The sequence below is a fragment of the Phallusia mammillata genome, chromosome 7 (genome assembly GCF_965637545.1).
Source record: "Phallusia mammillata chromosome 7, kaPhaMamm4.hap1.1, whole genome shotgun sequence".
NCBI lineage: Eukaryota > Metazoa > Chordata > Ascidiacea > Phlebobranchia > Ascidiidae > Phallusia > Phallusia mammillata.
This window is the reverse complement of record NC_137258.1, coordinates 16,762,258-16,789,704: the sequence shown is the minus strand read 5'-3', so window position 1 is coordinate 16,789,704 and position 27,447 is coordinate 16,762,258. Positions and strand designations below refer to the sequence as shown.

At 35.0% G+C, this 27,447-nt stretch overlaps 4 protein-coding genes across 4 annotated transcripts; 1 reads left to right on the top strand and 3 right to left on the bottom strand.

The window, feature by feature from the left end:
* Nucleotides 1-2: 2 nt before the first annotated feature.
* Nucleotides 3-14,270, bottom strand: LOC145237337 (VPS35 endosomal protein-sorting factor-like). The gene is made up of 28 exons (XM_080100151.1): nt 13,940-14,270; nt 13,690-13,860; nt 12,462-12,570; nt 12,027-12,140; nt 11,921-11,951; nt 10,757-10,836; nt 10,557-10,685; nt 9,724-9,808; nt 9,351-9,401; nt 8,386-8,530; nt 7,944-8,037; nt 7,741-7,818; nt 7,454-7,576; nt 6,898-7,056; nt 6,432-6,548; nt 5,631-5,684; nt 5,346-5,426; nt 4,745-4,807; nt 4,590-4,675; nt 4,274-4,354; nt 3,814-3,877; nt 3,392-3,568; nt 3,106-3,220; nt 2,292-2,425; nt 1,828-1,993; nt 1,420-1,547; nt 869-1,015; nt 3-214 (listed from the first exon to the last, which is right to left on the bottom strand). The coding sequence occupies exons 1-28, from the start codon at nt 13,957-13,959 to the stop codon at nt 131-133; spliced, it is 2,886 nt and encodes a 961-aa protein (XP_079956277.1). The 5' UTR covers nt 13,960-14,270; the 3' UTR covers nt 3-130.
* A 9-nt stretch (nt 14,271-14,279) lies between these two features.
* On the top strand, nt 14,280-15,518 carry LOC145237339 (CST complex subunit STN1-like). Its single transcript, XM_080100153.1, has one exon. It carries the CDS (start codon nt 14,377-14,379, stop codon nt 15,442-15,444), a length of 1,068 nt encoding a protein of 355 aa, XP_079956279.1. The 5' UTR covers nt 14,280-14,376; the 3' UTR covers nt 15,445-15,518.
* On the bottom strand, nt 15,234-21,332 carry LOC145237336 (focadhesin-like). Its single transcript, XM_080100150.1, has 2 exons — nt 16,306-21,332; nt 15,234-15,993 (listed from the first exon to the last, which is right to left on the bottom strand). Exons 1-2 carry the CDS (start codon nt 21,323-21,325, stop codon nt 15,722-15,724), a joined length of 5,292 nt encoding a protein of 1,763 aa, XP_079956276.1. The 5' UTR covers nt 21,326-21,332; the 3' UTR covers nt 15,234-15,721.
* An 18-nt stretch (nt 21,333-21,350) lies between these two features.
* On the bottom strand, nt 21,351-24,668 carry LOC145237338 (late secretory pathway protein AVL9 homolog). The gene has a single exon (XM_080100152.1). It carries the CDS (start codon nt 24,538-24,540, stop codon nt 22,504-22,506), a length of 2,037 nt encoding a protein of 678 aa, XP_079956278.1. The 5' UTR covers nt 24,541-24,668; the 3' UTR covers nt 21,351-22,503.
* Nucleotides 24,669-27,447: the final 2,779 nt, after the last annotated feature.

Below are 27,447 nucleotides of genomic sequence, written 5' to 3'. Positions count from 1 at the left end.
CACAAAGTATAGGAATTTTATGTGAAATCAATATGAATGCAGTTTATCGGCACATGAAAGTACATGATTTATTGCACATGCGATACATATTAAAAGCAATCAAGATGAATTTGAAAACATGGATAATAATCTAAGCCCTTGATTGAAGTGGTAAGGAATTTGCCAGTCTAAGATATTCACCACCCTTGTTTTTTAAATCATCCAAGATTCTGACCTGTAAGAAATTGTTATGAAAGTTAGCACAGACAAAAAGTAAAACAGAAGCAAAATTATTGTTTTTTTAAGTTAATTTAGTAAAAACCTAATTGCAAGGTCTGCAAGAAAACTATGGCAATAACACATGGTTGTGTCCAAAAATCCCACTTCCTTAAATCAGAAGTGCTAGAAATAAATCTTAGTTGATCATGCTGAGTTAAATCCACCGTGAAAAATATATCTTGAATCAGGCCAGTCTAAACTCTTCATGTCATCAACATTGGATCCTAAGGCCCCAAAAGCAATGTTTGTAGTACTTATCAAAGATTCTGTTACCTAATATTTGGCTTGTGTAAAGTTTGATTACTTATCCAATAACATTTAACAATATAATCTTGCTGCTCCTGAAACACTACAGCTAAAATGCTGCTTTTGGTAAAACATCACACTGGATGTGTAACAAAATATAGCAATGTGTCAAACTGCATCCATTATAATAATACAGTACAGTGGTTCCCTACCTTATTGATGAATTCCTTACTTAACAATTCAAAACATTATCACACCTCACCAATAGATGCTAGATCATAAGGTTCAAAATCCCTTTCCAATTGGGAACCACAGATATAGTAAATAAAGTTGATTTACACCTGAGACAATAAAAAAAACACACCATGCCTTTGGTTTCAACAAAACCATTTCGATTGGCAAGTTCCCAAACAACTGCAGCAAGACGTTGCATCTTGTCATCTTTCAAATCACTATGTGCAATTATAACCTCAAACAAGTTTGTTGCACAAATACTTTGATTTTTCTGCTCCTGTAAATAATATTTAGATGCTCATAAACCCGAAACTTGTTTAATTTGGTTAGAATCGGTTCACTATAATCGGTTCCTAATGCAAACAAGAGGTGATGTTATCTGCAACTATGTTAACTGAATTAAATGAGTTACTTACTTCTTTATATTTGCTTAAACCAATCTTTTCGTCTCTTTTGCACAAAACCTTAACTACGAAGTTGCAAATATAAAAATCATAGATTTTTATCAAAATTTATACATTTAAAATCAATCAGGTGGAACTTTTGGTTCAGCCTAATGAAATTGTTTCCCATTCATGGCTGATTATTGTAGTCAACATATTCATATGTGCCATGTCCTAACAAAGTAATGGCTCATTTTCCTTGGGTAGTTTTTTTTTACCAATTTTCATATTTTTTAACCTGTTTATCTGGTGAAAGTCTTGGTGATGACAGATAACCAAGGACTTGATCCAGAATTGTACAACTTAAAGTGTTAATTTCCTCTAAAAATTTGGGGTCACTGTTGTACAGGTTGTCATTCGAATCAACTGAAATAACAAATCTCTTTAGGGTTATTTTAAATCTTGAATAAAAACAAATTTTCCTGACTAAAAAATCCCAACCAGATCTTATCAACATTACTTTAAATAGAGCCTTTGTAAAATTATTTAACAAATTTATTTTTGTTCGTGGCAGTATTTAAAGTTCATGTATTTAAATGTGTGTTTTAAAGTTTACCTAACAAAGTTAGTCAAGTACATGCCGTTAAATTAATTGGCACCTTCTTTAACTTATTAAGTTACAGAGGTTTATAGTATCTACATTTACCTTTGTTAATGTGATATATATATTGGTTTTGGCTGTATGCTGTTAGCATGGAAAGAATTTTCAGATAAATGGTACATTGGGTGTACATTGATAAGTTGACTTCAGTGTTGGAGATGACATTTAAAAAGCCTCTTAACAAGTACAACACACCCTGATCAGGATTGTCCTGTAAAAATACAATCATAAAGTTATCTGTTCTACAAAGAGAACAGAGCCATATTAGAGTACAATCCTGCATTTCCTAAAAATGGGTTTTAGTATAAGTTTGTTGTTAAAAAGTTTATTTTCCATTCTACAGTGACATACAGTCACTCATAAACAGCATTTGCATGTTTAATGTGATGTTTTATTTTTTCTTCCCTTATATCATCTGCTTTGGACTCATAACAATTAGAAATAATTTTTATGATCTTTAAAATAAAACAAACAACTTTATCAGACAATAAAAGTGAATGTTCACTCACTGGGACAAGCAACAAACTGGACAAAAAGGTTGAAAGAAATCCAACTAGGTTTTGGTGAGACATACCCCCTTTCTTGTCTGGCACTGTCAGAATGTCCATGATCAAACTTATAGATGATTTGTATATAGCATCCGCTGTTGAATTGCACCAAAATTTTGATTCAAAAAGTTTTATTTGTTTTTCAGTATTACTTAGTGCAGTGATTTTCAAATTGTGTACTGCAACAAGCCAGTACACAGCAAAATATGCACTATTTAACAGTGGAAATATTCTTTAGTGTTTTGCAGATTGATTACAAAATGTGACTTGCATGACAATGTTTAAAGCTCTATTTTTACTAAAGTGTCATAAAAGGCAATCACCATCCAAATTAATGTTGCAAATTAACTTTAATTTGATAACTTTATGTGTCACAAAGTGTGCCGTGGAACGAAAATTTAATTTGTTAAGGCATCACATGCTTGAAAGTTTGAGCCAGGATAAAAAAAATATTTTATTACATTAGTTGTAATTATTTTGTATCATATTAATTGTAATTAGTTTGTTGGCTAAACCATTATTTTAACTCATCTGGTTGCACCAAAGCAAATTTGCTTAACTTCTTACTAAAAGTCGAAGACATGGTTATACTGTTAGACGCATAACATTATAAGCATGTTTGTTCTGATAATCTATCTTTTTCAATTGGTGGAAATAGGTGTTTTAGGCAGGTCAACATCAATATTTCGTATGAGGTTAAAACTAGCTGAAAAAGCGTATTTCAGGAAATCCAATTGTACATGTTAAAGTTGGAATTCAGCTTCCATGTTCTTACATTGGGTGATACACTGACTTGTTAGTGCCACTTGTCCAGACTCCATGTAAAGAAGCAGCCTCAACTGCTTGTCTTGCAATGAAGGTATTGTTATAAAGGTGTAAGCTGTACATGCCTAGAATATAGATTTATTACAACAAACTTTACTTACATTTACTAACTTACATTATTAACCGATGTAAATGACCTATTACTTGCCATGGCCAATAATAGGTTCAGTGCATCAGTAAGTTGATAAAAGTGAAAAAAATTAAAGTATTAATCTATGTGAACTTGATATACCAACCCGCACAAAAGCTGATGTTTTTCTGGTGTGATTGCCCTTCACTATCTTATTCACTTGGCTAGAAAGACGGTTGACAGCATGAACGAGGGTTGCTAGCACCGAATCCAAACCATAGAAAGAGGCACGACATTCAACAAAGAAACTCAGCTGCTGTTCAAAGTCCTTGCCAAATGTCACCTATAAAAAACTTTTTTTTTTCTATTTGAAATGTTGCCATGTTTTTCTGTCACTAAAACTGCACTAAACATGCTTGTTTATTTAAAAGATTTATGTGCTACTTTTAAACCTTTTAGATTTCCTGCCTAAAACATCACATAATATCAAACCAATTCAGTGCAAATGTACTCTGTAAGGTACAAAAAGAGTTAGTTTGTTTAAGAAACATCATTTTTACAAATGCCAGGTGTAGCTGTTAAAATTACCTTCAAAATGAATCCAGAGATCAAATCACTTGCTGCCTTTTTATCATCATCCAAACTCAAAGCACTGTAACGTAGGACAGAATATGTACAGAAGAGTTACAAAGCAATTTCAACTTCAAATGTAATTTTATGATAATAGGCTAAAACTAAAACTATTACATGCAGTTTGTGCTTGCTGACTGGTGTTTTACTTGGAATGTTTAGAGTGAAATTTAAAAAAAAATAGGTTCTGAGATATGCAGTCAAAATTACTCACAAATCAACAACTATTTTTAACATTCATTCAGTATTTTATGCTGATTTGCTCTGACCACTCCAGTTTCATTTTGCATTTGGGTCAATGATGGTATTAAGTGCCCCACAAAATTGGATTTAAAACAAAATAACATGTGTGGTCACTTTTTTGGTCAAACTAACACTTTTTATTCGTTTTATGCATTGTGGAAATGTTAGTACGTACTTGATTGAATCATGCATCACTTTACAGATATACATCAGTCCATTTATGACAATTGGATCAGATGTTGTGGAATCAGGAATGCTGAAAAAAATAGAGAAACACTAGTTGTGTAGCACAGTGTAATGAGGGACTGTCACCACTACATATATTGACATTGTAATCGAAGAAAAGAACTACAAAATATCATAGAATACAACATAACGCTAACATAAAAGTATCCTCTAATTGTTACATCATGAAAAAGGAATCAAAAACACAAGAAACAAGTCTTACATAATTACTTGTGCACCAAAGCATAATATTTAACAAAGTATACCTGTTAAATGCAGATGCAACAAGCTTACAGACTTCAACTTTTTTGGTTTCATTGTGAAACATGTCCAGAAATGGAAGGAATTTATCCTGTACAAAACAATGACCTATGGTTACTACATTGCCATAAAAGACAAATGTGATTAACAAAGCACATACCATGGAAAATATGTCTGAAAAGTTCTTCATATTTTGGAGCACATTCGACACCACTGATGACAACTGATAATAAATAAACAGCAATAAGTTGCCTGCAAAAACCTTACAGCTGCTAATAGTCACAAGTTGACAAATTGTTAGCGACTATATATGTTAATGTATGGTATGCAACATGGTTTGTGGAAAGTGACAATATAAACCCCGGCAAGGGTGAATGTAAATCTTATCATATTGTAGTGTTTTTTTTTAATTATAAACCTTCACCCAACCTGAATAGCTCTAACTATCAGCGCTTTTAAAAGTCAGCAAAATTGTAACAGGTGGTAATACAACCGATCATTTTGTTTGAGGCAATGTTTCGATTCTGTCCTGTAATGCATACTTTGCATTTAGCGACATTTTTTGTTTCTTCTCTTTAGCCAAGTAACTTTGATTTTTGATTACACATTTTCACTTAAATATTAGTGATAGTCTTCATGATTTTTGATCCAAATAGTTCATTAAATATTTTTTTGAACTTACTAGTTGTAGATAAAAAGTATTTGATAATTCTTGTAATTATTTTAAAACCTTAAATTTTGTGCAGTCTAACGTTTTTTACCTGAGAATAATGTTGTTCGAATGCCCGATCAGGTAACATGTGTTTGATGATGTCACCAAGTATTGTGCTAACCTCCTTTTTCTGCAATTGAAAGACGACGATTACACAGAAAACATTGATTTTTACTCTTTTACAACAACATAATTGAACATTACAGAGCACAACAATTTAGTATGGTATTTAAAGATGCTAAGATGAAAAGTCAGCTAAGATATGTAAGTTTTTGGACCTCGTGCATTATTTGTTGCTCAATAAATTCAATCAATTCAGAATATAAGTTCTTACCGTAAAGTTCTTTGCAGCAAATTCGGACCAAGCCTCAGCACATGCAATGTACCTCTGTAATGATTGAAGTAAAGCATAGTTATCTTACCCAAGTGACTGTGAATTATTTGCTGGACTATCACTCAACAGTGTTATACGTAAAACCAAACCAAAAAGATACTGTAATAATTGGAACAACTCAAGCGATTGCCAGATACACTGATCTTTACATAAATCACTTTAGTATACAAGTCTAATCACCTTACTGGTCCAAGTCTAATGACCTTACTGGTCTTAAACATATAATGGGAACATGGCTTTGAATTGAATTTTCTATGCTTTCATTTATATTTTGTGACATAAACGAAACCATTTATTTGAAGTAATTTACAGCAAACCATTATTTTATCTCCCTAACTGCTAGTAGGTCACGAATTAAACTGTTATGTCTAAATTAAAGTCTCTTCAAAAAGTCAACTTTATGTGCAGTATGCAAGATTGGCAACAGGACTTATGAGTTATCTTTTGACAGGCTTACCACCAAGCCTGTGTAGAGGGCCAGCCCTGAGTAGGCCCAAATTGTGGGTTTGAGTCTCACCACAGGCTAAATTATTTGAAGCTTTGCTTTGTCCCATGGAAATATGGCTTTATTTTGCATAATAGGCCTGGAAAAGTCTACAGTGTGCTGGTTTGCAAAGAAAATGTGTATCTAAGTCTTTAATAACTTGTCAGAAGTTTGCATTTCACCCAAACAGATTCTATTTTTTGCTATCTCCAGTTTCAACAATTATATTTCAATTTTGTAAATAGCATTCTCAAAACCTTGGGATGATGGATTTTCATCAACAGTTTCCAAACATCATTCAGAAGGGGAAGACGATCATCTTCTGGAGGGTCTGACTTAATCACCTTTTTGGCAAGTGTTTGAAACACTCTGTCCTGAAATAATTGTAACACATAAAATATCTGAAGTAAGTGTGTAAATCCCTTATTGCAAGGAGCATTTGCAAATATACATATATATATTTATGTATATATATGATCATTTTTATTATACTCCTTTAATGTACAGCAGTCCAGTTTCTGCTAATGTCATTTGCATTACAAGGGCAAGTTAATCTACAGGTTTTCTGCACATTTTAAAGTTAAATGCAATAGGTTTTTAGCACATTATGTCTATGTTAAGAAAGGTCAATTGTACCTCATTTTAGCCACTACTACAGGTACATGAGAAGATGGAGTATGAAAACAAAACATAGCTTACAATCTATTTTAAAAGGAATCTTACTTTGGGAAATATATCGTCTTTTTGTTGATTGATCAAATCACAGAGTGCCAATGCTCGTGAACTGACATAATCTGCATTGAAAGCAGAAATACAACAATTCAACAGCATCAAGCTATTGCCTCCTTTGCGACATTTTTCCAAAACTTCACTCATTGTAGCCTGCAAGATCAATTTCATGCATCATATCAAAAGTTTCACAAAATACTTGCCGATCAAATTTTATTAGGCTATGTCACAAATATTTTTTGGCAATATTTCTCTTGTTGCTGTGGACATGTATGTCTAATAAGAATTTATCCTAGTGGTGCAAACTGAATCACATAAACAAAAGTGTTTTTTTTTTAAATAGCAAAGCTACAAAGTCAATACTTTTATTCCTTTAATACAAAACCAGGACCCCACCCAAAAATTCCAAGTCACCAAATTGTGAATCGAGACAAATTTATTGGGAAACACAACTCTACATCTTCGTAGCACAACCACATGGTTTAAATTGCAAGTAATGATTTTATTAATATATAGTTTCCAAGCCAAATACATTGGTCTAGAGTTTTACCTCTCTTGCTTTGTGAGCCAGTGAAGACAAAATCCATTCAACAGCAGGAATGTAATGATCAAGATAAACTGCCATGTCTAACTTTTGAGCAGCCATCTTGTTTTGCACAGGATGTGTGTGAATCTGTGCAAATATTTTTATTGTGTAAAAAAACTACAAATTCATATACCAAGCCTTTTTCTTGCACCTAATGCCTGACCAACAGGTTTCACTAGAAACTCATAGGCAACTTTTTTGCACAAAAATGCATACAATACATAAGAGAACAAACAGAAAATATCACTCACTTGTTTATAGGTGACAAGAAAATCATAGAAGTTGGTTTTCAAATGTCCCTTGAATTTCGGAGCATATCTTACACCCATCTACATAACAAAAAATTTGAGTTCTTTATTTGATCTTAAAAATGACGGAAGTGCAAGTGTGGCCAACCTTTGCTATGGGCAGTTTTTTTAAAATCTATTTTCAATAATTATTTTGTAACATTTACCCTGCATAAGTAAGCACGGACGTAAACTGCAATCAGAGGGTCACCAATTCCACAGGTCATGTTGGTAAGTCGATTTAAAACAGATTTTGTTTCTCTAAAAATAAAGATTGAAATGTTGTCACAAAATTGCTGTACACAAAATCACTGGTTTGGGTTTAGACAAATATATATAACTGTTTTTATTTGTGTGAATTATCAGCTGGAGGAATAGGAAGGTGAATTATGTTTTATACCCTAACAAGCGATGCAATTTCATTCATGTACAAGTTACAAAACTAAAACACTGTGGTGTTGATGCATAAATGGTAAAATAGTAGCATTACCACATTAACTACTTTTAGAATAAATTTAGACCTTTATCAATATCACTTCAAAATACCTTCCGAATTTCCATTATAAATCAGGTTTAACAATTATAGAAATTGTTCTGAATAAGATTTACCCAATTTGAAGAAAATCATTGCAATGGATAATTGAAGCTTCCACAAAAATGCGAGGCAGTAGTTCACGAATAGAAGCAATTTTAAGCAGCCAATTGACACAAATTTCACGAGCAGTGTCAGGAACTTCCTCAGGAACAATTGAGTCTGTAAACAAATCAGGAAAAAGGCAGTGAGAAACTTAACACGCTACAAGCAATATGACCTATTGCTAAATCGGTTTTAAAGGATTCACATTAAAACTAGAGATGGGCCGAACCAACTTAGTATAAGGTCTGACAATTTTAAATGCTCTTGACCGAGCAGTCAAATGAACTAAGCCAAGCTTTATACAAAAAAATGTCGACCTTAAAAGAAATTTTTGACAAAAAAACATTCTTTTAACCCACCGCCGTGTAACACATGTGACAGCTAGAATTGAGAAATTGAAACACATGTTTTATTAGTTAGTTGTAGTTTTTATTCAAAAAAACATGTGTGTTTCACTTGGTGTTGGCTTGCTTCACATGTTATGCAAAGGGGACTTCAGAGTTTGAGTTCAGCCCTGGTGGCTACAAATGGGGCTTAAAAAAGTAAAAAATTACAGTGTTAATGAGAGTGTTTGTAATACTTTTCCGATACTCAGTGCTACCACTTCAAGTTTTGATCCATTCCCAATTTAAACAATTAAGTGAGATGTAAAAAAAGCTGTGTGTGGTTCAGCTAAAAGTAGTGTCAGTGTTTTGGCGAATGTTTTAGCAAATGTTCTAGGTTACCAAGGTGAGTTTTTCGCTGCAACATGAAAGTACAACACAAGAATATATAGTTTAAAGTGAAATCAACCCATACTTTAATAGTTTTCCAGTGGTAACTGTTCTATACATCAGCATAATCTAACGCTCAATTATAAAAATTATTACACAGCAAGTAATACTTGTTGTAAAAGTGCTAGCTCCTTTTTAACTATTACGATATTTATATAACAAACCTGCAGTCATTCCATTACACAAAGACAGTATGCGATCAAAAACTAAACCTCCTGCAAAAATAACAAAACAGCTGTTTTATTAAAAGCAATGAACTTCCACAAATAAAATGCACCGTTACATTTGGGAAATTATCTATTAAAACCAAAAGTTTACAGCAAAGAAAACATGTAAATTTGAAATGTATGGGCTAAGAATCATCATTTTTGTCAAAACTAAGTTTATAAAATCAGTAAAATAATCAAAAGCGTTCACAGTTTATGTGAAAGGTTTTACTCTGCAGATTCATAAAAATCTATCATGCAGTTTCAAAAAAACAACAACACAAGTGTTACTAATTAGGGTTTAATAAAATACTACTGGTATCATACTAACCAAAAGTGTCAAGTAGATCAGTAACAAGCACAAACTTGCTGGGATAAAACTGGATCACTGACAAATCACCCAACAATTTGGAACACTAAAAGGGGGTAAAAATAAAATTAGGTAAAAAATTACAAATAAATTTAAAACAGTTTTTTTTCTTGACGTTAAAGCAATATCAATGTAGACTGTTTTTTTTCTTGAATTTATTTCTTGTTTCATTCGTGAACTTAACAAGGCCTGAAAACATCTTCGTATTTATACTGAAGAGCTAAGTGTCTGTTCTAATAGACTACGAATTGGTGGAGTTAGTAACTTCTAACTCAGTGGTTCTCAACTCGTTTCTGGCCATGGACCACCGGCCCAGCAAAAAATTATACCGTGGATCATTTCTTTTTGGAGGAAGATAGAAGTACGATATGAAACAACCATTTAGGCTTGAAACATAATTCTTTAAAACCATTCTTCAAGTGAGAAACAATCATTAACAGGCTAATATTTTGATACTCTTCAATATGTAATATGCAATCATCTCTAGTTTATCAACAAATTTAGTGAAAGTCCTGTGGACCACCTAAAAGTTCATCATGGACCACTAGTGGTCCATGGATCACCAGGTGAGAACCACTTTTCTAACTGGTTCATTCTGGCATGCATTGTTTTGGTGTTGTGCATCATTTTTCATATTTTGATGATTTTAAGAAATGGTCTTGGTTTTCAACAGTGGCGTAAGTAAAAGTTTGGCTAAAAGATTTATATCACATTGTTTTTGTTAGGGCTTGGACTCTTTAACACACATATAGCTAGCAGAGTTGTGTTTACTCAACAGTGAAACATACAATTACCTGAATGGCAATTTTAAGAGCTTTAACTTTTTGATTTGAATTCCATGATTGAATCAATGTCTCATTCAGCTGATGCATCTTTTCAATAAACTCTTGTTGTGACAGATTTTGCATTTCAATCATGCCACCCTGAAATACAAAACAGTTTAAGCAGTGATCATTTTAGCAACAGTCATTCGCATTTTATTCGTATAACCTACCTCCTCAAAATCATCTAATTGTCCAAGCCTATCCTTCAGTTTATCAGAAATTGATGATGACTGATTTTGTCTTCCCATACCTGTTATATAATGTTCAGTTGAAGGGAAACATTTCTCTTTCAAAACTAGTAGTATGTTCCTACACTAAATGATAGAAATCTACTAAGCAGTATCTAATAACTAGAATTTTATGGTGGTCCGGTTCGGATGTTCCTCATATATAGCGCTTAGCCTACAGTTACACAGTATGCAGGGAAGCCAAATCACAATAAGAAAGTAAGCCTTTTTACATGGGAGCGTTTAAGCGTATTCGATACGCTTATTCGATACGCATTTCTCTCGTTTTCGAAAAAGAAAAAAGGCAAAGCGTATTAGACTTCTCCGATTCTCGATGCGCTCGGCACAGGTGGTTTGAATACGCTTAGGAGAACTCTTTTGTGAACAAGTAGGTCAACTTGAAACCAATGTAGTTTGTTTAATTTGGTGCCGAAAATAACGGGGAAATTTGTAGCTAATGCTGAATAAACGTTCCATACAAGTTACATATTTAATTAGGTTTTTCGTCAAACTGGTGCAAAGTTATACAAATTAGTCGTTTTTTATACAAATAACCCACAAGAGACTCTAATGAAACAAATTTAATAGGTTTGTACAGTCATATAAAGGATTTTTTTAATGTGCTACATGGCCTGGAAATGTAATACAGTTTTAGTATGTACAACTTATAAAGTCAGAGTGATCTATACACTTCAAATGTTTCTTCCAACTAGTCCTGAGGGTTTAACTGTTCCCAATCAAGAAATTTATACATTTGGTATGTCTAAACTCGACACAAACAACTGCTGCATACAAATTAATTCAGATTTTTCCGAAAGAATAGACTAAGTCTAAAAATACTTTAAAATTAACAATTATCCGGCCTTGTGTTTGTATATCACTTTACAATAACCACCATATGGTTTTTGCGCAACGCTGAAAACCTTGAATGCGATTCGGTTCGGCAGCCATGTAATTTTACGCTTTAGCGAATCGAAATCGTGACGTCACACAATGCGCATCAACGATACGATTCGATTCGCTCATGTAAAAAGGCTTAGTGCTAAAATAACAATCTGTATTGCTCTGATCCTAAAACAATTTAAAAATCAAACTGTTTATTATTACCTTGTCTTGATTCACCCTTGGACATTGACGTCTAAATAAAAAATAAAACAGTATTTTAATAGCAAGAAGGTGAATGCGGTACTGTAACGTGGTAGTATATTTTTACCATAGTAACAGAAAGTCTGTCATTTGTGGTGTATTTCTGCAAAATAGCCAACTTTCGTGAAGACCATGGTTCATATTCATCATCATACTCCAAACTGACAGAATCTTCCTCAGTCTATCAGTTGGCCATGACAATAAAAACATTTTAAAGTAAAAGCTATTTGAAGCTATTGTGGTACATAATTTAGTAAATTTTTGATTTTGGCTTGTTGTTGATTAGTTTAGTGAAGCTAAATCAAACAAATACCAAATCCTAAACAGCTTTACAACCATGCAAAACTTTGAAAGCACAACACAAGAATTCAAGTTGTTGCACAGCGATGCTATCTTTACTTCTATTTCAAATTTAGTTCTGACACAGTTTATGTAAAGCTATAACCTGTTTTTATACATCAATGCAATGGTAAATTGGCAAGCGTTAACCAAAAATACTAACCTTTTCAACCTTTTTTGGTTCTTTTTTTGTTTCCATTACAATCGCAGACAATGGATCAATGCTCATTGCAGTTAATGGATCAACAAAATCTTCTTTGATTTCATTGTTTCTAAAAAGGAAGGGTAAAACTATTAACTGACATAAATCTTTACAGCAACACATATCACAAACATATTTCATACAAAAACCAAACTGATAAATTTAGGTACCGTATTTTACAGATCAAAAGGCACAATTTAAATTCTTTTTTTCCTCATAAATTGATCTTGCGCCTTATAAGCCGGTGCGCCTAATGTATCACGTAGTGCCTTATTGACTCAAAACCAGTACCGATACTATTATTATATAAATAAACCACCGTCTTACACAATAAACTACGGTAAAAGCAACTGGCAACTGTGATTTTCACTAGGCTCATTTTTTCTTTTGCTCATTGTACTATTGTGACTTGCTTACATTTATTACGTAACAAGTAAACTTGTATTTCTCTTGCTCCTCATAATTGTATAATGTGAATACTGCTTATATCACCCTTAAAATATGTTGCGTTCTTGCGTTCGGTGCACCTTATGTATGAACAAAAAACTAATCAAAGCCATTTATTGACAGTGCACCTTATAATCGGGTGCGCTTTATGGTCTGTAAAATACGGTAATCACATTGATTTTTCATGAGATTAACTGGACTATGGAAAAATCCAGATTCTATGCAAACAGTACATGTAGTTAGGAAATATACTAGTTTTCCTTTTTAAAGCTGAAACAACAGAAGTTTGGTCTGCCAAAGTCACTATTTTATGGGTTTTAAAAGTAAAATTGCAATAAAGTCTTGTATAGAAGGATGTGACACATTTTAAATTGTGGCATTAATGGTGCAGTATGTTATTTGCGTTTTAAGAAAAATTAGCAACAGACTAGGACCTCCTGCACATACATTTTAAACACTTTTCGTCAAGAAATAGCAATATTTCTTTTAGTTTATTCTATGTTTCCTATGTTTGAAAAAAGGAATGTATGACTTTCACATATTTCTTTCGAAAATCACATTTATGTGATTATTCCGGACTATGTGATTACAATCTCCATATCACTGCTGTCTTTTGTGGTTTTAGGTTTAGGATTCACAGTTGATACGCAATTAAACAAATTGTGTGATAAATAAATATGTTATTAGGTTTTAAGCTTCATTGATACAAGAAAATGAAACCTATTATGCCATTTTTTCTTACTTTGAAGTCTTTTGGACACTTTTTTCATTTTTCGAAGCAACATGTGAAACCTTGACTCCAATACTGTCTGTGACAGTAATAGGTTTTAATGGATGAAAATCTGTTGACTTTAATGGTGACAAAGGTTTTCTTGTTTGCATCAAAAGCTCATAATTGAACTTTTTCGGTTTCCTGGGCAAAACATTAAATGTTAAATAGCTACAATAAAAATAGCAAGTTTCAGTACAAACATTTAGTATTAGGTACATACCAAATTGTTTCACTGGACATTTTGAAGATAATTATTGATTTTTGATTTCCTTACAGTTAGTGAAAGTATCTTTATACCTATAAAGACTACAAATGGCGCTTTTACACATAAAAAAGCTGTAATTTTCACAAAAGAATGCGTTTACGGTCAGGATGCAAAAAGGCAAAGAAAATGAAATCTATTTATTTTATGAGACATTCCTAAAGATTGGTAAAACAACGCACATTTACACATAAAATTGCAAAAAAACAAACACAAAATCTGCACGCTCAACATGACATAAAAATCCTAAGCATCAAACCGCTACAGTTACGACGCCACCATGGGGCATCCCCCTGGCATGATGTTTGTTTTCGAAAGCAATTATTGATATGAATGAATTTGCGTGATGGTATTCAGAAGACGTTCGAGCCCTGAAATTTGGGTCAAGTTCAGTTATGGAAGTATCTCCACAATGCATAGGAATGGACCCTTTATTCAATACACCAGTCAAGCTAACTTTGCGGGACATTTCACAACTGGAACCTTTTGCAGGATCAAAGGTTTTGTTCACCTTCAAGGGACACCCGGTAAATTACGTTGATGTTGTTGGAATTGTTACGGAAGTTAAAAACAAAGAAGATTCCGTTCAATGTTCTGTTGATGATGGAACGGGTTCAATTCAATGTTTCTGTCCTATTCAGAGGAAAACTGATCTTTCAAACAAAATTGATATATCATCCCAAATATTGGACAGGATACAGAGGACTAAAAAACCATGTCTTGGGGATATTGTTCATGTTATTGGTTCATTAAAGATTGGTCTGTGGAGTAACAGTATTTATGTCACCAATTGTAAATGGTCCGTACTAGATGACAGGGAGCAATCAGATGCCAAATGGCTCCAACATGTTGAGAGTCAAGTAGCATTTTATGAAGATATTTGTAAAAAGAGTTTTGCTCCAAGTAAACACATGAAATCAGCGATAAAGTCTGTTCTAGTTAATGATGCACAATTACAACTGCCTCCAAAGCTCGAGCTAGTAATGAATAAACTACTCATGAACTCAACCACAATACTTCCTGTACAGTTTAGTGGCTTTGAACTAATGGAGTTAAGCCCTATTCAAGCTGTCCTGTGTGAATGCTTTGAAATCATAAAATCAAACTTTTTGAGCAACAAGATCCCATTCACACAAAGTATAAAAAAACTAATTGCATCCAATGCAATAGCTGCTGTTCTTCATGCTTTTGTCGCAAGTGGTCAACTTATAAAGAAGAAATGTCTGCCTCACGAGTGTATAACCAAAAATGATCAAATGGATGCAACATATTTTGTGACTACAAAATGCACACAATTGCTACAAGCAGTTCAAAGTATAAGTGATAAACTGAAAAATTCAAATATTGAAATCAATGCTTACAGAGTGCAAAGTGAATTGGTTTTACCAGATTTCCTATTTTTAAGAACAAGTAAACATGGCACAAAAGTAATAAAAGTTGCACTAGAACAAATTGAAACTTAAGAGTTGTGAAATCATTATGCATTGCTTCCGAAACATTTGCACTTTTTGTGAACATTACAAATATTATTGGTGTATTGTTTCATACTGAAATATATTGTCAACAACTTTTAACAATGTAAAATACTCCAGGTCCTAGGGTTAATAGATCAGCTAAATTATTCACCATTCTGGTCACACTGAAATAAAAAAATGCAAGTCTAAAGCATATTTTAGTTCACTTATACTATAAACTGTTCCCGAAGCAATTATAGTGTTAATCACCAGTTAGCATTCTGGTTTACAACAGTAGATTAGAAACTGCACTTGTCCAGTTCATAGTCCTCCCATAATGTTTTGTGTGCTTAAGGCCCAACAAAGCTTTCACAAGGCAGAGTTTGGTTGAGTATTCAACCTCATGATTCGTTGCAACCAACAGCCAGTCAATAATTGGACCAGTGAACTTCTCTTTCCACGGTGAAAACGAAAGTAGGTTGGAGATGCATGGGGCGAAAGTTTCCAAGGCGCTACACCACAGGAAGTCAGTGATATTTTGATTTCCCACACAGCAATCTGCAATTAAAAAAATATGCTTTGCTCTTAAAGTTTACATTGAAATAAAGGCTTGTCAAGTAAGGTATATTGATATGTTTAATTTATTTTTGACAATGTATTGTATTTTATAATGTGGCACAAAAACACAGGACACAGCTTCAAAAACCAGTGATTGTAAAGCGCTAAAATAGCACTATGAGGGGGAGGCAATGATAAAACACAGCAGCTGTACTTGATATAAAAATTAGGTGGCTAAGATAGCAATGCGTAAATTTACATTAGTATCGGGTGCACTGTAGATAAATGTAAAGCAACCCAAACATCTCTTACTGATATTTGTTGTGTTGTTGCTCAATGAGAGAACCATCACAGCAAGAACCTTCACCATAAAATGAAAACTCTTTGGATTTTGGTTGTTTAGTAATACCAGGTATTCCTGCAATGCTTCGAAAAGTTTTACTTCAGACAAATTTCCATTGGTAGAACTTTTCCAGCGCGTTGTGAAATGAAACAAAACACATAATGAAAGTTTTTGAAAATCTGGAAGCTTTAAAGTTGAGCATTGCACCAAAGTAGAAAAAAACCATTGAATTGATTTCATACCACTACCAACTAAATGTAGTTTCACCATTAAGGATTTTACAACTAATGATTCATCTGAAACTTCATTTGAAATCAAAGTCTCACAAACTGTGCACTTGCCAACACATTCTGACAGTAACCTCCACAATTCGAAAGATATTGAACCATCTTCAAAACAAAGTGGAAGCACAGAATATACTTCTGCCACACAGAGTTGCAACATTTTATCAATCTCTGCAGAGTGACCACTTTGATGCATTGCAGAAACTAGTCCCTTTAAAATGTCCATAGATAGAGATCTGATTAAGACTTTGCTGCTGTAAGATTTTAGCAGCATAGCAAGTCTGTTTTCAGACAAACATTTTATGACTGCTGGGAGTGAGCTATATATAAGACACTGACTGTTGACATCGAGTTTTTCAATTGAAGTAAACTGGGCCCAGGAAGATAGTACATTGGCCAATGTCGGATTTTCAGCATAACCATTGAAGCAAATTTGCAAGCAAGCTTTGCGACTTGCCTCATTTTGCTCTATTAGATTTGAAAGGCATGAACTCCAATTTACTGGTGGATACGCTGCAGAGTTTACTGATGCTTCTGCCAATGAGGCGCATATTTGTTTTACATTTGTGTACTCCTTTTGTTTCACATGCACTGAAAGCATATCAAACATTGGCTTTAAAATACTTGACTCTGGTAAATAAGAAAAACTGCTAGGAAAAGTTCCAGTGGATTTCTTCACAGTTTGTGTTGACAAAAACACACCAGCTAAAACAACAATTGCATTGCCAACAACACCAGCATCCTTGCCATTTTTTATCATATCCTGCAAAATTTTTAGCACCTGTGAAAGCTTATCTAGTGTTTGACTTGATTCTATTGATATAGGTATGATTGCAGTACCTGATCCTACAAGACCTGCTAGACCATTAATACTAGCCAACTTTTGTCTTGTTGGGATTCTTTCCTTTCCAACTTGACCAACCCATTTCACAAACAGTTCATTATAAAGCTGTTTAGCATCATTTATTTCTTCACCAGCCATACAGTGGCATAACAAGCTTATTACCTGTGATAATCCTGTATTGTTTTGATTGTCTTTCCACCGTTCTTGAATGTGACACAGAAACTTTGATGCAACTTCTGTATCTATCACTTTGGCCTGCAGACCTGTTACAGTTATCCAAGCAATGGACATACACAGTGCATGAACAAAAGACAATGGGCTGTCCTCTGAAGATTGCAAGACAAGTTCCAATAAAGCCAGTCCGCGTCTTGCTTCCGATTGCAACGAACTATCCACAGACACTAACATGGCAGAATACAAACACCCTAGTCCTAACATCAGCCCAATATGCTTCAAATCATCAGTGTCACAATCATTGTTGTCCATTGCCTTGGCAATCTTATCAAGCGTTTGGTACATTGACTGGCAGCATGACAACAATTTTCTGTCTAAGTCCTCACTGTCAGTTTTCCCAAGTGCAGTTTGCATGGTTTCGGACAACACCTGACCAAAGGATATACCCAAAGCCATTGCAGAAGTCTGTTCCATTTCTTCTTCCAGCTCTGAACCAAACAACAAATTGTGTTTCGCTTGTAGCATATCAAGCATTGTCACAACTATAGAAGAGTGTTTTGGAAGTAAGACAGGCACCAATGAATACAGAGAATATATAGCACATGACTTTCCAAGTTGTGATGTTGTGAGTTGTCCCACCCCTGACACTGCCCTGAATTGACACCAGCTGAAAATTCTTCCTTTTGGTTTATATGTTGAATCTGCAATGCTCAATATTGTGTTAGCAGCCATCAGTGTCCAGTGCTCATTTGTTAGAAATCCAGTGCTGTCTTGAGAGGTTTCAGTGTTGTCTGATTCAAGCTTAAATGCCTTTACTGCTTTAATCAAACCAGCTAAAGCAAAAATGGCATTGCCCTGCATGCTCGGTGACCCTTTTGAGGCTGTTTTCAGTATTTCTGTCAGTTTGTCTCTACACGAAAACTCACAAGTTGCAAGCTTATGCTTAATGTTGTTTTCATCTTCCTCCTGATTTTTCTGTTTTAACTGCAAACCCAGTTCCATCTTTCTGCTTTCAACAGTTGCTTTAAAACATTTACCCATAAAATGTTTCCATGCAATAACAGCTTGCATGGTGTTTTGCCATTGCTTTGGATCCACAGTGACCTCTGCCAAAAGAGCTTGTAGTATTTGTGAAAAGTTTCTACCACGAGCCACTACACTCCTTGCAACAAGTTTTCCTGTGTTTTCCACTTCACACTGTGGTGTGTAGCACATAAGTAAAGCATAAGCATAGCTTAATTTCAAATTTGGCTGTTTGTTTCTTTCATACATCCGTAACATGAATGGGGGAATAGCATTTAGTGCAGTAGGACTTGATTTTGATTTGTCAGAAACAAGAGCTCGATGCTTTATGTCGCGGGGCAAGTTGTTCAGTTCTTGCATTAATGCAGATGTCAAAAAGAATTGTATCTGTTCATTGGGACACTGAGATAACAATGCCAGCTTTACAAGGCAGTCCCCAGTTACAGGTTTATCCAAGAACTGATTCTTGCATTCTTCCTCAGTTTGTCCCTCTGCTGGCTCTGGAAGTTCAGGCTGTAGCTTGTCGGGTAAATGCTTTAATTTAAAATCCTGCATTTTGAAATGAGCAAGGGAAACTAATGCGGATCCTTGAATGATTGGATTCTCGCTCAAAGCGTTATTCCAAATCCAATGCATACATTCATCCTTTAACTGACCAAACTCAGCTGATTCAGATTCCAGATTAGGAATAAGGGAAAGCAGCTTCAGTACAGAACATACTGCCATTGGTTGTTTGGTTTGGTGTACCAATGGTTTAATGTTGTTCCAAACAGATACAATATTAACTGCTTCACTTTGACACAAGTGATACACTGCTTCAAGTGCAACACTGGCAATCAAAGGACTACCCTCTTGCAAATGCTTCGTTATCAGTTTTAACATGTCACTGCCGTGCTTGTGTGGTTGAAGCCTACAGATTTCTTTTACTGCCACAATGTTGATTGTGGAAAATTCGAGTTTAGTCTTTAAGTCCTTAGTAATGATGTCAGTGGAGAGCATTTTGTGTAGGAATGGAAAGCATCTACTTTGTTTCTCCCACAGCTTGAGCATTACAAAAGTTGCTAAAGGTTTTAATGTTCTATTCGTTGACAACAGCTGAATAGTTCGGATTATAGGAGCAATAGAATGTTGATTAGCCAGTGTAGGTAACATAAAAAGAAGTTTTTGGACGAGCAGAGGATTTTTCTCATTTTGCAGAAGATTGAGAAAACAAGGGAGTACCGTCACTGAGCCTTCATGACCACTTGAAAGAAGCATTTTGAGAGAATTTAATACTTGATCTACCTCAGCACCATTGTTTAGCATTGCCATTAGCCTGGAGCACACTAAAATTATTGCAAATTGTTTCATACCAGGACTTAGTATTAAATCCATGACTGTTTCAAACAGATCCAAGCTTGTAGAGTATATTACATTTGCAATGTTTTGAATGTGGTGCAAATATTGGTTGGGCAAAACCCAGTCAAACTTTGTTGTTGTAAATGGCTCCTTCACAGTGTTCTGTCCTTCAAACTGTTTGATTTTCAAATTCACAATTTTTAGACAATTTCCAGCTTGTTGCGAGCAATTTGAAAGTCCGATCAGGTTTTTGCTTGAAAGTAACTGTAACAAACTAACCTTTAAAGCATAACAGCACAGCAAACAAGTTTTTGTATCAAGACAATTCCATGATGACAGTTTAAGCACCTCAAAAACCAAGAGAAGGATTGAATCAACAGTGCTAGTAGGTGCTATGGACAAGAGGTGGGCAAGTGCTAGGCTTAGTGTAGGCAGTTGTTCAATGTTAGGAGCAGTTTTTAACATTTTTAACAAAACAAGTAAGAAGGTTGCAGCTTCAGGGCGCTTGATAATAGGAAAACAAATACTTACAATGTTAAGCAACAATTTGGGCAACAAGTTTGAACTGGAACTGGTATTTGAAACATTTAAAACAACTTGGCAAAGTTGTAAAATTAAATGCAGATTGTTTTCTGTAGTTGCCATCAGGGGTATTGAATCTATCATTAGTTGAAGAACTGTAATGTTATGATCATGTAATGTACAGCATGTTTCATCTGTTAGCAGATTAGCAGCATTATTCAATAGCAGTTGGTACATCGACATTGTTCCCACCACAACTGAACTATCACTGAGGGGATTGCATAATGTGTATAAAATGTAAGGCTTCATTAACTGGATTATATTTGTTGTCAAACCATCACATTGTAACAGTAGGCGTTGAACTTCTCTCATAGCTAACATTGAACTTTCGGAGCATGCCGTTGCTATTGAAACAAATGGATGTGGTTTTTGCCATAGGTTGAAATTAGAAGCGTACTGATGTTGTTTACATTTCTCACAAATCCTTGTCTTAGACTTCAGGTCTATTACCAGAAGGTCAGCTGTAAGGTGGACAAGCCATTCAATATTTTTACAGCATGGTATGTAAATAATTATCTTGTTGAACACATCATCAGTGTTTAGTTTGCATGATGCGACAAGTGTTTTTATAGCATTGCAGACACAATCTTGAACAACCCCATCTTCAGAACTTTCCAGAATTTTCCAAATAGCATTTAGTTGGTCTTGTTGGTTTTTCCAATTCAAATTTTCAGTGCAAGATTTTATTGCTGTATTAATAGTTTGTAACACAGCAGAATTTGTTGTACAAACTTCCCTACTCATTGTAACTGCTATGGGTCAGCATAACCTAAACAATAAAAGAAGTTTGAATATGAAGCAAAAGACAGTGAAAAGTAGTTACACTACTGTTAGTTACCAGCTACTGAACAACAACAAAATTTCTCATAACAGGTTTACCAAATGGCAGAAACAAATTGTTTGTAAATGATTAAGTATACATATGATTGTATTGCAAAAGTCATTTTTAGTTTGGGAAAGCGTTGTTAATCCTGTGTGAAAGCAAACAAGCAAAAATTATTACACAAGAATTTTCCTATTGTACAAGCAGTGATAGGATGTAAGGAAGATTAAATATTGCCAAAGGTACCGATGAATAGTTTAATATCATTGTCACACTTTTTTTACTTTCACAAAACAACTCAGCAAAGATCAATATACAAAGTGATTAGTTTACTGCATTCAGGTTTGAGTTAAAGTTTGAAAATGTTTAGGCATGTGGTAAAATTCAAAACACTATCAGGGACATTTTTTACTGTTGGAGCTGTTCTCTACGAGCATACTGGCAGTTGAAATATTAATCGTAACCTAAAAAAATACAACAGCACCCATGGAAGTGAACCAGTAATTTTACCGAAACTTGTTAAAACACATGCCTCTCTCACCATGGAACTTTAACACTAAAGATTCTTGTAGGCAAACATATGTTTTTTGTCATCTGTTGGTTTGAATGAAATCATTTGGTAATGGTCACTATTTTACATGTAGATTTTCTCTGCAAGAAACTTTTGCATGTAGGACAAGCAGTAATTGGGAACAGGATGCAACGAGTCATACAGCATTTCAAATTTAAAGCTTCACACAGAAATACAAACACAGTACACAGATTAAAGCATATATTGCACTACACTAATAAAGCATTCCTACACAAGACCACCTAAAACACCACCACACATTTCTGGGACTGTTTAAGCATTGAAAACAAAAAAAACATCAAGCTATATTGTAGTGTGTGTGTTTTTTTTAAAAAAACTAAAGAACCACTGGACAGTATATGAGTAATCGTACTAGCTTTTTATATTACCGTTCAAAACAGCAAACATTACAAGTAGAGGGCTAGTTTTTGGGACATTGTCATTATTGCAGTTTTATATGTTTACCCTTTTACCAGGGCGCATTGCTTAGAAAAAAATGGCTGATAAACTATTACAACATAAAAAGTTTTAAGCATTGTTTTTTGACCTATTTGACCACCAGGATGTGACACTTGACTTAGCTGAAACCAATGCAGAACCCATGAACTTCCCAGTGTTGGCAACAGCTTGATTTGCAGTAACCATAGCATCTTCAATCTTTCGCCCTCTGTCACTACTTTGTAGGTTATGGTGCAGGCGAAGTCGCATATCACTGACAGAGTACTGAGCTTGAAATGGGTGAATGGGTTTGATATTTGCCATTGACGGATGTTCCTTACTAGCCCATACCTGATAGTTCTGTGTTTGTTTCCAAGCAGCAAGAAAATATTCATTGAAATCATGCATGTCTTTCGGATTTGCATTCACTTCAGTGGAAATGGCCAACATTGATAGCATGTACTCCAAAAACTGAGCTTGGATCCATTCATTACCCCCTTCCCAACCTGTTGTGTCAAAACTGTCGTCTTCCTCAGTTACATTGTCCACTAAATGTTGTGCAAATCGCAAATCAGCTGCTGACAAATGTGTTAGTCTTTTTAGGTTAGCATCCCTGATGTCCAAGGCCGGTTCCTCAAGATCTACAACCACATCTGCAAGATTTGGGTTTGATTTAAAGAGTATATTGGTCGCGCCAATGACATACCCTCGTTCTAAATTTTCCATAAGATCACCATGCTGTTGTAATGCAACATATGGTAAACATAAGTAGCCCCTGGTGAAAACAGACAAAGGGAATCCAAATGAGTCACATTCAATTGGAGATATATAGCCATCTTTTTTCAGCAGACTTAACATGGTGCTTGATCTTGGTTTTGCAATGGCATCACCTCGCTCAATGTATAAATCCTGGGGAAGATTAGAATTTTGAGTCTTGGCAGGGGATTCAGTCTTGATTTCAAGTCTTGCATTACCAAACCCAGGAAGTAATAAATCATCATCATCTTCAATTTCATGAGCCCCTTCCCACCCAACTGAATCTATGGTTTCCGTGTTGTAAAAAGCTGTACTAACTGCAGATGTCAATGATTCAAGTCCAGTGGAAATGTTCTGTGCAACCTCCATCGCTCTGTCAGATGTAGTTGACCACAGACTTGATGTACTGTTAGTTTCACTCAATATTCTTGTCTTATTTGCTACATTTGCTTCACCACTGAGTTCACTCGGAACAGGTTTTTCATCTGTCTGCATGTTTTCATTCACTGTCACCGACTGCAAAGTGTCAACATTTGGTTGCTGAAAAACGTTTGGTCCATTAGGTGTTACAACTTTTTCTTCCGTTTCACCATTATGATTTGAATCAGCAGGGGGCTCTGTTGCTACTTGTTCATCATCATGAATCTTTGAGTTTACAATGTATTTGCTATAGGGTGTAGTTGAATACTTTAAGCCCTTGTCAATCATGCTGGGAAACAACGATAAAAGAGCCATAATTCCACCAACCAAATGCTTTACAGGTGAAGTATAAAATAGCATTCGCCTTTCCAAAAGAAGCAGTTTGAACAACATCACTATTTGATGCTGAAACCTTAAAACCAGGGTTCTTGCTGATAAATCTAAAAATCGCTGTGATTCATCAATTCTGCTCATTGACAAGTTAACATGGTCAAATAACTCCTTTAAAATGTCAATCTTGGAAAAATCCTTCTCTTCAAAATATGCTTGAGTTATCATATGAAGTTTTGCATTTAGTATGCCATACAGTGGCTTTTGACTAAGTACCACAACACTTTTTTGTACCGTTCCCCTTGTTATGTCAGCATCCTTCCGTTTTAGTAGATCTGATGAAATCTGGCGATAACATGATACACCAAAAACTGTGGTTTGCTTTTCATAATGTTCCCTTGGTGGTAGATGAAAATATATGGTATCTTCATTGTAGTTATGAGCTCCATCAGGTAAAACCAATGATGGTAAATATTTCCATTCATTCGGAACATTGGTAGAATCATGTGGTTCACCATCTATGAGTGGAGGATAGGCATATTCCACTTGACAGCCTTTTTTATGGTGAAACCCAACTACAACAACATGCAAAACTGCCTTGTCCTGTGTTGCAATGTTCATTTTAATTGCCTATTAGCAATGTTTTCAAAGTGTCTTTATGTCAGATAAAGACAACATGCTGTATAACGTTTTTTTTTAACTGAGCACAATTTAAGCACATTTCCTAATTCTAAACACAATAAATTGCATTTATCATATTTATCCAACAAATGAGTGTGAGTTTTGTAAACATTTGTTCAACTGCCAATTTTTTAAGAAAAAATGGGCTTTTTGGTAACTAGTGGGTAGCAATACCTGATGTTGCCCGATACTACTTTTTTTCGTACAGTCGTGAGTCGTACACCTTATAGCAGTGGTTCTTAACCTTTATTCCCTGCTGCACCCCTTTCAAATCACCAACCAGTTTTCGCACCCCCTTGGTTTTTGTATTTATACAGAATAAACCTAACCAACCTTAATGATTCAGCATCCCCACACCCCCTAGGAACAGTTCTCGCACCCCTGGTTAAGAACCCCTGCATTATAGCGTTGTGCTTGCGCTACAACCACAAGCCTTTAAAAGCAATTACAAAAAAATACTCAACTCAAATTCGACACAAGTCAGATGGAAATGCCTTGCTGTCTGTCTCAGCTTTCTATGATTTTAGTCGAAGCAGTAATAATCATTACATTAGTCTTGGCCGGCCATAGCCTGCTGATTTCTTATCAGTCAAGTGACAAGTCAACACTCAACAGTACACTCAGCAGTCAGCACTTAGCAGAGCAGCAGAGAGTCTTCAGTTTTGCAGTTGCACTTTATGATGTTAGCTCAGTGTTTCCGTTACGATTTTTGTTTTATTTTAATCGGAAATTTTTATGCCATCTGGGATTATCAAATCACGCAAACCGAAATATTAACTACATCACAAAATGTTGAAATATCAAACAATATTTACGTATTTGTAAATATCGGTCATCAACAGAAAAAAATTTGAAACCAGGTGTTTGTTCCATGGGGCGCAGTTGTGGAATAAATTAAGTTGCCGCAACTTAGTTTTCGACAACGGCGCCATTAGACCGTATGGAAAAAAAAACAAAACTTGCAAGATAGCTAACTTGCTTCAACTCAGCTATTTTGCGACGAAACATAGCTAAGTTGCGATAGTAACTTACGGCAACTTCGCTACCTTGCTTCGTAAGTTAGCTATGTTTCGTTGCAGGTTAGCTATCTTGCGGAAACTTACCTATCTTGAGTCGCAAGTTAGCTAACTTGCTGCAACTTAATTTATTTGACAACGGTGCCCCATATTGTTCTGCATTTTGTGCATTGTACAAGTCAATAAGCACCGTAGTTGTGTCGGTTTGTTCTGAACGCTAAAGTGTACAAATCGTTACTGGCGGCCTCATCACAGGTGATTATTTTCCCTACAGCCGTCATGTCTCATTTATATCGCTTGGTGCACATTTATATCGCTTATAGTGCATCTTTATATCGCTTAGTGCAGTGTTTCCCAACCTATGGGTCGCGACCCAAAGTTGGGTCGCCTGAACATTCTGTTGGGTCGCTTGTTTTAGTGCGAATAAGAGCATCTACTTGATTTCGCCTTGTAGCGTTTTTTATATATATTTCCCAAGGCTGTAAATTGTTGCCCAACAATAATTTTATCACAATTTGTCGTGGTAATGGTTAAAACTGTTGGTGACGTCATAAAGTGATGTGTTAGCTCACAGTTGAGCGTTGTCTGGCTAACAATTCTTCGATTCAGCTCCAAGTTCAGGCTAAATGGAAATGTTTGGTCGAAAAAACAACGCTATTTGTTCGTTATTTGATTTGCTAAACCTGCGTAGTAATTTTCAACAAGCTTTCCAAATTTACAGGCAAAGATACAACTAAAATAGCATGTCCATGGGTCGCGAGAAACCACTAAACAAAATTTTGATGAGTATTTGGGTCGCGTCAAAAAAAGGTTGGGAACCACTGGCTTAGTGCACTCAGAGACTACTAGGCCTACTTAGTAGTCTCTGGTGCAGTGGTCTAGCCTACATCATGTGGGTCGCGACCGCAAGTGGGGTCGCCTAAACTTTTTCTGGGGTTGCTATAAATTCAATTTTTTGGCTTTTAAATTTATTACCAAAAAAATAATACGTCTTTGTTCTGGTTCGCAATCTTTGCTCATATTTTGCAGTACAGCTTGGTACCTCGTGTCACAATCTAATCATTGTTATGCAATAATCAAAAACCGAATAGTTGCAACCCAACTCTATAAAAACACTAAACTTCGTTATTCACCCCATTTACGCGATAGAGCCCCATGACAACATATTGTGTCCAAAATAATACAGCGGGTGCAGTGAAAAATACATAAATTTACTAATTTCTGCAAACTGATGAGCTTTAACGCGAATTAGATGGACCAAATTAAACAAAACTTTTGGGTTTTAACATTTGAGCGTAATAATGCAGGCTAAATGCTGATATTTAAAGTCTACTTGAAAATCAGCGGGCAAATTTAACTGAAAATAGTTTTAGCTTCTGCATTCTTTGAAACATTTTTCTCTCTATCGTTAAAAAGTTGGGGTCGCATGTAAACGCTGATTTTATTTTCTCTTAAATTGGGGTTCGCTTTTAAAAACCAGTTGAAGACCAGTTGCTTAGTGCATCTTTGTATCTCTTGTTTGCATCTTTATATCGCTTGCTGAATCTTTATATCACTTGGTTCACATTTATGTCGCGTAGTGCATCTTTATATCGCTTGGTTCACCAAGCTATAGTGTTGTGCACCAAGCGATCCTGTAAATTTGAGATGTACCTCACTTTTTGATATCAGTTCATTTCTCGTTTTCCTTACTTTTGCCTGTATATAAACGCGCTTGTTTCCGCTGGTGCATTACATTTTACACTGATGATGACAATAGTTTTGTCGAAACGTCTGTTGTAATAAAAATGAATACGTTTTACTCTACGTCGCTGGCAATTTGCTTTTTATT